Raw genomic sequence first — 12601 nt, 5'->3', positions numbered from 1 at the left:
TTTAATCATAGAGCGTTGTCGGAATAACGTTTTCGGGACGGCCGAACGGTGGTCTACATTTGTCTTGCATTGTTTTCCTTTTGTTTTTGTTTTTTTTTTATACTTTCAAGTAGAACATTTATCATTTTTATGGTTGGATATTTTCGAGTCCATTAATATCACGCTGGTGGGATGGACGAAAATTAGGTTTTTAAATGCGTTAAGAAAAATAATAAAAAGAGGGCCACGCGGAGTTTGCGTTACTTTCTACGACACACGCCGGCAGTTATACCTACATATCAAACGAGCGCTTTTGTAATATACCCTCTGCGCCGTAAATATGTAGATATTTATGAGGGTATAATAATATTATCTGCAGGAGAACGGAGAGGTGGCAAATATTACGTAGTCAAATTTCCAGACACTCAAGCGCTGTTTTATAGGTAGGTACCCACTGGCTACTAACTGGAAGAGGCAATCGTCAACATTATAATATTATCTACGGTAATATAATTAGAAGGTTACGAGTATGATATAGGTAGGTACCTTGCACACCAACCCGGTACGTTCTTCGGTGTAGCGGGGATAGTCGGAATGTATGCTAACCAATGCTATGCCGGCTTCCTCGCCCACTACGCCGCTATCGCCTCGGCCACCTGAACCGCTAACCTTCATCCCACTAGTGATCGACAATGTCGATGACGTGTGCTTTCGCAGCTGCAACAAAGAACAAAACAATTATAAAAATTACATAAATAATAATTTCCTTACGCGTACACAACCTGAACACCTAATTAAATAATAATAATAATTAATGATTGTTAAAATTATCATTGTACCTATTAACATTTTTCAAACAAAACAACTACATGAAAACAAAATGAAAATAATCATTGAAAAATTTTACATTTTGTACATTTGTACGATACCCTATAATATCATGTCATAAAAAATGATATAGGTACAATTGTATTTGAATCTAAAAACGTAACTAATATAATGCATATTTTACCATGTGGCCTTCCCCGAAATTTCAGGAAAATTTCAAAACGCATTCAATGTTTTTTGAAAATATTACATACTATACGGTCTATCATATTTTACGAATCCATGTAAATATTTTTATTTGTTTGAAGGTTGCTGTAAAAGTCTAAAATGTTAAATGTTATAGGTATATACCCATGGAAACGGCAGATTAGCAAAATTATGTTGGATCCTAGTTAAGCCTTCCTTATAACAAATTATCATCCCCCAAAAGCAAAATCCTCGCTCCGCTACTTAGTATACATATTTAAAACAATATAACTGCAGTATAGGTAATTTTTATAACATGATTAAAAATGTATTTTGATTTTTTTGCTCATATACAATCTGACATAAATTTACAGGAAAAATAAAATATATTTCCAAAATGGGTTACGACTTTACGAGTCAACCCAATGTCCGAAGACCACTACATTAGAATATTGTTTTATCGATTAAGCACGTAGGTATATAGGTCGAACAATCGCGTTGTTGTTAGAATTATTATTCGATCGGTTATTTATAATATTTGGAGTGGAATAGCCGGAAATCAATATGATATAGGCATGCATGATACCTACTACAAATGGAAATTTATATTATTATTTTTTAATGACACGCGATCGAGCTAAAAGGATTTTTTTTTTGTTCTTAACAATTATTAAGCGTAGGTAGATAGGTATACACAACACAACTTGAACAAAAGTAATTACGACAGGCATATTATTATAAAATGTGCAGATAAAACATTACGATAACAAATAAAAAAAAAAACCGAAATATGTGAATTGTAGATAAAAAAAAAAAAAACCACCATGCTTTTCGGCCAATACGTACATATTGTAATTTGTAATTTTTTAATTGTATGTCTAGTATAGTAAGAAAAACACCTAGTAAAATATAGATTAAATTACTTAATACGTATATAAATACTTTTATGATTGCACATCTTCCGCTAACGTATACTATATACAATGTGATTATTCGTTGATGCATTAGACAACACGTTTATGTTTTGGCAAAAGTTTTACACATCATGTTTTAAATGGATTAAAATTAAAGCATTTTTATAAATATGAAAATTGTGATTAACAAGCGCAATCATAATAATTATGATAATCGTCAAAACGTAAAAACGATATCTTTCGTATGGCTTAATGGAAAGACCATCAAGTATACACACTATACTAAGATTTATTTTTGGGCGTTAAGTGTTGGGCGTTACTCTATGGTCCATCGTGTCTGTTAGATCATTAGTTTTTAAGAGGTCACTCTATAAGAAAAATATAAGATTTAGGCGTGTGCACTGAACAGCTATGTGAAAAATGTGCTATCGATTTTAAATGTAATGGAAATAGCTGATTTTTATAACTCATAGCTCCAACATCGTTACAGAAACTTAGCTTTACTATTTATTTTAAATTTTAATTTACACAGTCAGAAAACTCATTAGTTTTAGAACCATCCACAAAAAAATACGCCTTTTCGTAACGAAAAATTAGTAAATTAAAAAAAGTACATTTATATTATAGGTATTTAAAGTTAAATAATATCTTAGTTAACCATTTTTTTTTTATCTTTATACAATTATATTAAAACCGAAAAAATGTAAGTTTTATTGAAATAAACCTGGGAGTGGAAAAGAAAAATCAATAGAAGCACACTAAATTTGAAACTGGGGCCAAGCAACGGAGCAGTTATGGTATCTGGAGAACGTAATCTGAATATTGAAATCTATTATTCAATGGCATCATTAAGATAAGGTATTTTGATAAGTTATTTGAATGTATAAATTAATTATTTCTAAAGAATACTTATTAATTTTTTTTATTTTGAATAATGTTAAGTTACTCATTGTAAATATTAAGGAAAATCTATTGTATACACTTTTAATGTTTACGAGAATAATAATATGAGTGTCATTGTAACTTTACTGATAAAGTATTATAGCACTCGGTTAATATGTTGTCAACAACAAATTGAACGTAGAAATACTAGAAATAAAATTGTTTACACTCATGTAAAAGCTTAAAGTTATGTACTTATTATAATTTTTCTAATAAGTCATATTGTATTGTAAACAGCAGTAAACACATTATACGGATTATTGGCGTGTTTGGTGTACGTGCGTTAACCAAAATGTAAATTGATCAACCTACTGAGCTTGAGCCAAGTGTGATATTACACCGAAATTCCAAATAGTTGGACAAGTACTAATATTTTTGATAAGTTTCCACATAAAATACATTCAAAAATACAGTAGGTGAAAAAATAAATGACAAATAAAAGATAAGAAATATAAACTTATCAGACTCTCTAACCTCAAATTAATATTATCTATATTGTTACATTTAAATTTATACATTATCCTGGACAATCATGGGTATATGCATAAACGTATTCAGATTCTGGCAAAGAATCTATTCAATGTACGATGTATCCAATATGGAGTCGAAGCATATTAGGCTCTGAGAAATATTACTCAAAATATTTTATGAAACGTCATCAATTGATTGGGAACTTGACATAATATAGACAGTATTTACAGTACTTTAAAATTTAAATAGAGGTTCAGAGTGGTAATTTTCAAGAATTCATTGAAGTTATTGGGAAACTGGTGAAAAAATAACTAACAAATAGCGATGAAATGTTTTTAATACAATCTTGGACAAGCTGAATTTTGTTCGAAATTATGGTTTTTTATATGCAATCATTTGACATTGCTATTATTTAAAATATCCACACTTACATTTCATGCATGTTGTTGTATCTCTCTTTTTTTGGTGCTGTTACCAATATCCAAAACTTATTATTATTTTAGACAAACGAAATTAATTAAAAACTAATAATTTAAAAAAAAAAATTCAAAACATAGAAGTTTTCTGCTATAAAGTAGGTACCAAGTCTAGATGACTTTGTTGATGTTAAATTTGAATTCAATAATAATTAAACGATACAAAAATGATTCTGAGTAAAGATGGCTTATCAGCCTATAATTCTACGGATATTTCATTATGTATTTTTATTTTCTTATTAATAAAAATAGCATCGGCGACATGGCGATTAGGATAACAGTATTATTTACATCAATAACTTAATTCTAATAGTATTTTATGTATTGTTAATTATATAAGTTGTTGATTTTTATACTATTTATATAATATGGTGGTATAAACTTATTTTTGCCCAAAACAAATCGCACAGGTACCTATAATATATTTATTATATAATAATTAATATAATATTTTAGATTTTGAGAAATTTTCATTGAGAATGTATTGATTTTACAATGATGTGTGTGTGTGTGTGTTTTTTTGGATCTGGAAACATTTTTACTTGAAGAAAAAAGTTTTGATCATCAAATTTGGTAGAGGTTTCTGTTAGCAAATTGGATCTAGTTAGTACTTTTGGGAGGTCAAAATTAAATATTCTCAATACCCTTTATTGACTTTGTTGAAAAAAAAACTAAATAAATTCGAAAATATAAAACAAATAGCTTAAAGTTAGTCGGAACATTATGAAGATTTTATCGGGTATATTAAATTATTATTCAAGTTATTGCGTAATATATTTTTATTTTTTTGAAAAATAACAAAACTGAAAAAATCTGTTGAGAATAAATCCATAACGTTTGAATATCAAGTACTATCATAAAAATTTAAACTCATAAAAAATGTATGTGTTTTTACGTTTAACTATTTTTAAATTCTAAAAGAAAAACTTGGTAGGAATCATGTTACTATACTATACTATTACTATACTTCAAAAGTTCAAACCTTAGGTGTTAAACTTATGAATCTTATAAATTTTTAAATACGAAATAATTTATATATTCTCATAGTTTTGTCAAGTATTATAAAAATTGGATCTTTAAACACTTGTAAAAAAATGTGATAACCTATCTATTTTTAATTATACATGAGGTGAAAACAATTTATAAGGAACCTTGTATCATATTTTCATACTTTTTTCTACTTACAATCATAATAATAATTATATTATGATCAAGTTATCAAGCGGAAACCGAAAAAAAGTAGAACATTTCAAATGTTATATGAATAGTATAAAATATTTTTAAAATCATATCATGTCAAGAAAATGGTACTGTAAATATATTTTTATGTAAAATTCAAATCAACTCAGTCATTTATTTTTTAAATTTCGATTAAAAAAAAGAAAATTTTTTTTTATAAGTAGGCATTCTCCTAATTATTTTGAATTTTTACTTTTTAACTACAAAAGTACAAATTAGAAGTCCAAATCAAATTTTATACAGATGATGTTTGTGTAAAAATTAAAACTGAAACATTTTTACTGTTCTTAAAGATACGTCAGATATACAAATCACACATAATTGTTAAACCATTCATCGCTCCGTTCAGAATTGAAAACAATTAACATTTAACTATATAGTATGATACATAAATGTTATTTAAATTTAAATTATAATTTATGTTAAATTTGTACCACCCCGTTATCTAAAATAATATATTAGTAATAAATAATAATGATCTTAAAATGTAAATGAATTGCTTATTTTAATTTATTATCGGTTCTATTGGATTTTAATGGATTTTTCAATACTTGTTAGACAATACAAAAACCTCTTTGGACGCGAGTCAGTAGCGAAATGCGATGGTGAACCATATAACCATACTTGCGGCGCCTTAAGCGCCAGTATGATTTATGATCAGTTTATGTAAATGTCCTGATCCCTTGTATTTTTCCACTAGTTTTGCTTTATTGAATAATGTCGGGCCTTCGTTTCTTCCTTTCGGATAATCGAATGATGATGGTAAAAAATTGAAACCTTTGACCTAACCTAAATTTATAGTATAATACAGAAATTTTAGAATTACAATACTAATGTAAAAACAAATGTGAAATAGTTGACTTAGCACATTTTTATAGGTATAGGTTATTGATGTATAATATTGGCTATGTCCAATATTTGATTTATTGATAAATGATAAGAAATTACATTTTTTATTTTGTAATCTGCAATATTATGAATTGTTTAATGCAGTACATATGAATTATTATGATTCATTGATAATGTTAAGACGTATGATATCAGCTTGTACCTACTTAATATATTTTGTATTGTACTTAACACATATTTCAAAACGGTTATATTGAATACCTACACGACATATGTGATAAGACGGGGTGTAGAAGCATTTTAATATAGGTAATTGTACCGTCAAGGTATATAATAATAGTTTATATCAATAATATAGACATTTTGTAATAGTAATATTATGTATATGGTTGGTGTTGTTACTCGTTAATTCTATTCTCGTTGTCCAATCGTCATAACATCAAAATCATAAACGGTATACCTACTTTAATAATATTGTTGTTTTGATAATATTTTAATATATTATTATAATATTATGCTAGTAGTCAGGTACCTTAATGTGTAACTTGGATTTAAAACTATATGTTAAAAATATACGTTACATAGTATATAGTATACACTATGCATATTATGGACCACAATATTATAATATTATGCCTTAAATAAAATAACGATCATCAAGCAGCAGGAATTCATCAAAATTATTAATATGGTAATAATAGAATATTTGGTTGCTGACTGATGTTATTTATATAATTTTAATAATTTTATATTGTTCACAACCATATAGATAGCGAATAGGTACTGTAAAAAAACTTAGTTTGTGTCGTTTTACTTAAGATGAAATTGTATCAAGTCGGTGACTTATTCAAGCGAGAAAGTGATAAAAACATTAAAAACTTTCAGCGAAAATGACATATCAAAGGTTTTATTTCAGTTCAAGTGAAGCTACCGGATTTTATCAAGTTAACTTAAAGATAGAGCAGAACAATTTGTCTTAGAATCATAAAAAACTGAAAATCGACAATTTTTTGTTTTGTCACTATTCTTTCAGTAGCATTATGTATTAATTATGTGCTATAATAAATGACACGCCTACCGGGAGATAATTCTCCAAATATTCCGACTAAGGGTAATTTTAGTATTTAACAGTATAATAATATTGTAATATTACATTTATAATTTTTTCGTAAAAATCAATTATTTTATCAATGTATAGCCTCAACTTGTCGTTTTTTTATTATTATTATTATTATTATTATTAGATATCTATTATTCCTCATACTACTATTTGATTATTGTGTCGTAAATACAGGTTATACATTTTCTTAATCAAAAATAAAACTTATTGAGTTTATTTTAAAAGTAAATCCTTATTAATTTATAATTAAAAAGCAAATAATATGTTTTAATAAGCTTACTTGGGTATTTACCATCGAATGTTCACAATAATGTTCTTTTAAAATATATAAAACATTTTAATTAAAAGAGAATGGCTTAACTGTACCTAATGCATATGATTTTATGAACTTTTGATCTAATAAAATTACTTTATAATCCTTAATGTTGGTTAATGAATAAAATAATGATGATCGTATTAATATTTGTATAGTTTGTAAAAATAATATCCTCCAAAGTCTAAAATTGTTTGAAATTTCAACACTCGAATACTAAAATAATGTTATCAAAGAACAAATGGTTACAAAAACCACAATGCATTTGTTTTCTCGTGATATTTTGTTGAACTTTGAGTGAGAATTGTAGTATGTTTTTATTTTTCTTCTTACAAAAGAAACGATTTGTAAGTGTTTAGTGGGATTTCTAAAGGTCCGGTAAGTGGAACAGAGATATCAAAATCCGGTTATGGGAAGTCGGCATTGTTGGAATGAGAAAAAAAGATCATCCGGCGTACAAGATATAATGGAGGGGGATTCAGACTTTATCTTATTGGTCAATTGTACTTGACTTTGATATAAAATAATGTTTCACGTCTATTTACATTATTTTCAGCAGATATTTGTTAATTGTTGCATTCTTAATTAAATTATTTTAAAGCACCCAGTTGTTCTACATTCATACGTTATCAGTCATCACACCCGAGTCGACGAGTAGCAAAATATAGAGAATTACTGTATTTAGAACATTTTAATCCATTTAGAAAATAAAATCACCGTCAAAATTCTTCGCACAGTCACTGCAATATGTATAGTACAATCTACACGTATATGTACTATGTAGTATCTACGTAATATTATATAATATTAAACCATGTATATAGCGTGTATAATATAATATGTACGCAAGGGCGTGTACATGTACGTGTGTGTAGTGTGTGTAATATGATTGTATGATGGAATGTATAAAATAATTCATATAAATAAGAAAACGAGTTAAAATATAGATATCATATTTCCGTGTAGGCTTATTTCACAGCGACAGAGGTAATACATTGTGTCGGGGGTGAGGAGGGGTTGAAAACCATTATTTTGACGGACAGGGAAGCTAGTAGGTATATTATAGGACTAGGAGGATGGACAGCGGAATTGTATAGCCAAGAGAACAAGGTCGGCTCATTGTGCGGCGTTGCGGAACGAGATAAATTCGATGAGATGAAGAAAAAAAACCCGAGGAAATATAATGCGCGGAGAACGGCAGCAAATAGACTGGAGAGTTTAAATAACACAGAAAACAAGCTAACTAATATGCTGTCATGACTGCTAACTAAGAAGTGGTTGGTAAAGCACGAATGCCTTAAAAAGAATTTGCTGCAGCCTATAGTAATGGTTCGTCGTTTAGGATCAAATCTAAACACACCAGTCAAAACGCATCGCTTAACACGACTATTTAACCAGTGTTTTAAAATTATTTTTTACAAAACATGACGAAAAGTTCATGATCAAAAGATTCAATGTTTCATTATTGTTATAATTAAATTTGTATTTATAAAACGGCGAAAAAGTGAACGTCTTGTGAAATATTCTACGGAGTTAAAAATAATAAACTTTATCTGACACGGCCATTAGAAGGCCTTAGAAACCTTGCAACTACTTGGTTTATTTAACGTTGGATAAACGTTGAATGTTAATTAAAAAAAAAAAAAACTTATTGATATAAAAATGTAATCATATAATTCATATTTTAAAACAGTATTAAAATAATACTATTTACGTGATTAAATGTTCAAAAGTTTTGAACATAAATAATTTTATCTATAATTATCGTGTTCAGTTTTAATATGATTACATAATAAAATATATATAAACGACAAAGTATAGGTTTTAATTGTACACAAGAAATACAAATGGATGGATTTTATATTAAAAGTTACAATTTGGCAGATGCTTTTTTGAGATTTGATTAGCTTTTTTTTGGAACGATTCCAAAATTGATGTAACAAGAACTTTGAGCCAACAATGAAAGTTTATTATTGCCGTTTGATTATAATGAGGAAAATTTTTTTACCCAATGTGATTTTATTTTGTTGAATTATCCATAAATAAATTGTAATTAGGATGAACGACCATTATAGTTACTTTTTATATGAAGACCATTAATTTCACATTATTTTAATATAAAAAATATTTAAACGAAATAATACCTACGTCTTACATTCATTAAAATGTTCACTTTGTCACATTTATTATTATAGATTATGTAAAATTGCTAAACCTAATCATTATTTATAAACAATTTTTGGGGGTAGATGGAATAGGTACTTAAAACGTTGCATGTACCTAACTATTGTACCTACATACCAATTGCAAAAGAAAATGGTGTGTGGATGCCAAATATTCGATTTAATCAATATTATCTTTAACTGTACCTAATGAAAAAACTACTTATATGTAAAAGGAAGCAATTTCAAAGAAATAACAGCAAGTGTGGTTTTTACCGAGTGAAACTCAGATTAGATTTTTAATTGTCATTAATTATAATTGCTTTTAAGTTCATATCACAATACGACAATATCCTGTTATCCTTGGTTAGCAAAGTTAGGCGTGTATATTATATACGCTCATAAATAGTTCATGTTGTAACTAACAAATCTAAAAAATGTATTTTTTTTTTAAATTTGAACGAAATTAGAAATACAAATGAAGAATAATGGTTTTGGTCATTTTGTTATAATTTACAAATATGATTCATAGGTAGGTATTTTAATATTTTAAAGCATAATATTAATATTTTAAAACTATACACACAATGACATTTTCAAAGGCAATTATTTTGGAAAAAATTAATTTAACCTAGGTACTGTAGTACTTCCTAATTCCTAATAGTAAAACAAATTGCTTAAATCACAATAATATCATAAAATGTAGGTACTTGGTACTATTATATTATGTCTTCCTTCAAAAAAATATTGTATTTATTATCATTGAATTCAAATTTAACGAGTTTCCCAGATAAAAAATAAAAATTAGAAGACACTTAAGTTACAGTTTTTATAATTAAAGACAAAAGAAAATATTAAGTATTATTAAAAAAAAAAAACTATTTGTTATTGTTTATTGACATTATAATTTTTATGATATTGTACTTGAAAATGTCCTTTTGTCTTTATATGCTATAGCCTATAGAACATAAAAAATAATATATTATAGTGATATATTATTTAAATGCATCCTGGATATTTGGTTCAGTATATTTTGCATTTATTATGGGAAAAAATGTTAATTTGAGGGGGGGGGGTTGGAATGGTAAATACCACTATGCAAAATATTATGTCTATGATTTCTATAGATATTAGTTATTATGAATATAAGTTCGATATTTTGAAGTATGAAAAAAATTCTTAAAAAAATTTTCTTTCGTAAATTCTTTTTTACTTTTTAGTACCAAATTGTTTAAAATTGATAATATTTATTGGCATTATCGGTAAAAAAAAACGCGAACAAATATAAACATACTATCAATAGTTCAACTGAGAAAATAATATATTTTAATATTTAAAATTTAAACTAAAAATAATATAGTACATTCTTTTAAATAAAATTGTTTATATTAAAATAAATGAAAACTATTAGTAAGTAAGGCATAGCTAATATTATTTAATTCTTGTTCATAATTTACGTTAGTTTTGAAGTTAATTTAATCAATCATGATTCATGAATTCATAAATTATTGTATTGTCAAATGTTCATAATATAAGTACTACCTATGTGGGATCCAATAGTATCAGGTTGGTAATTATTCCCTTTGTTTACCTTAATGCCTTATTATTAGTATGTAAAATATATATTAGTCATCTCCGATTTTATTAATAAAAGCTTAGAGTGTATTTGATAGTAAAATTACACATATTATTATTTTTATTTTATTTCGTATCGTTGAAAAACAAAAAATGAAATCTTCGTGTTTAATTGAAAATAATCGTAAGCAATCCGAAGTGTTTGCGCGAAGAACATCGAGCCGGAGCAAAATCTGTCGGTACAGGTAACAGTATTATGTCAATGATGGTAATGTGTTCACGCAATTTCTAAATGGAAATTGTGTGAAAACCATAAGGATTACTTATGAAGTGCTGCCGCCGATGTGCAGAGCCTATGTAGACAGAACCCATAAGTGCCATTCAAATGCGAAACGATCGTCGCGGAAATCGCGAATAGGTGAGATATAATATATTATATATATATATATATATAATATATTATACAGGAACCGCGAGATGTGACGTACAATATCTATGTACAAATAGGTTTAGCCGATCTCACTCACCGAGAGAATTACAGTGCGTATACGCATGCAGTATTATGAATTATAATATTATACATAAAATATATTATGACGCGATGGGTGCCAAAATAATTACGGAACAAGACGACGTGACGATGATGGTAATATTGAAATATTATTACGAGCCACCCTTTATGTTATTCAACTCGGGTGTGCATAATGCGGGTCCGTCAAGACGACAAGGAGCAGGGGGGATGGATCGCGAGTGCATACACACACACACACACTCGCGTATATAATAATATTATATATTGTATAATAGTGATGGAGAGAGTGTCGTAGGTTTATGCAGGTATATAATATTATATAGTAGCAGGCCGCCGGTGGTTACCTTAAAGTTCACCGAGGCTTAACGTTCAAATTAACGGCAGACTCGCGCGTCCCTTCTCCGTACGTGCCAGCACGTATTATATATTTTATAATACGCCAGTCGTGCCCTTTATTGTCCGCCACGTTGCTCTGTGCACCCACTCTTACGCGCAACCACCACCGCAGTAGCTGCTCTACCGAAATCCAACGCTCGTCGCTCGGGCCTGGCCAACCGGTCGTTTGTTAACCGACAATAATATACAGACCGTTATATTATTATACGCTCGGGGACGTGGTATAATGGTTATTATCATCGTGCTGGTTCTGCACTAGCCGCTGACCAAACAAACCGTGACCCGCTTGGCGGTATATTATATACACCGCCAATATACCGACCGCGGTATACCACGGTATTCCCCACCCACCAACGGCCGCAACACGGCTCCCTCCCGCTGCAGCATTGACACGCGCACTGTTTGCCGCCCTGACTGTGACGAGACCAACGATGTAGGGCGGTATCCCAAAGTGATTACTGTCTTACAGATGGCAGAATAATGTTGTTCCACTTTTTTTTTAAATTAAATAAAAATCTCTTCAATCACGAGATTCGATAAAAAAAAAAAAAACAATACATAGTCGCGATAATAATAATAACAACTATTTATAATATTATGATGATCAATACGTATAATT

At 28.5% G+C, this 12601-nt stretch overlaps 1 protein-coding gene across 8 annotated transcripts in view; it reads right to left on the bottom strand.

Annotated features, from left to right (window-relative positions):
• Positions 1-12601, bottom strand: part of LOC100165930 (small conductance calcium-activated potassium channel protein) — a 398891-nt gene that overhangs the window by 77680 nt on the left and 308610 nt on the right. For all 8 annotated transcript variants that reach the window (XM_029486560.1, XM_029486561.1, XM_029486558.1 and 5 more), the window contains one exon: positions 526-696. In XM_029486560.1, the coding sequence (XP_029342420.1) occupies positions 526-696 (171 nt within the window). The remainder of the gene's footprint in view (positions 1-525; positions 697-12601) is intronic.

This window comes from Acyrthosiphon pisum, chromosome A1, assembly GCF_005508785.2.
Source record: "Acyrthosiphon pisum isolate AL4f chromosome A1, pea_aphid_22Mar2018_4r6ur, whole genome shotgun sequence".
NCBI lineage: Eukaryota > Metazoa > Arthropoda > Insecta > Hemiptera > Aphididae > Acyrthosiphon > Acyrthosiphon pisum.
This window is presented reverse-complemented; position numbering and strand designations above follow the sequence as displayed.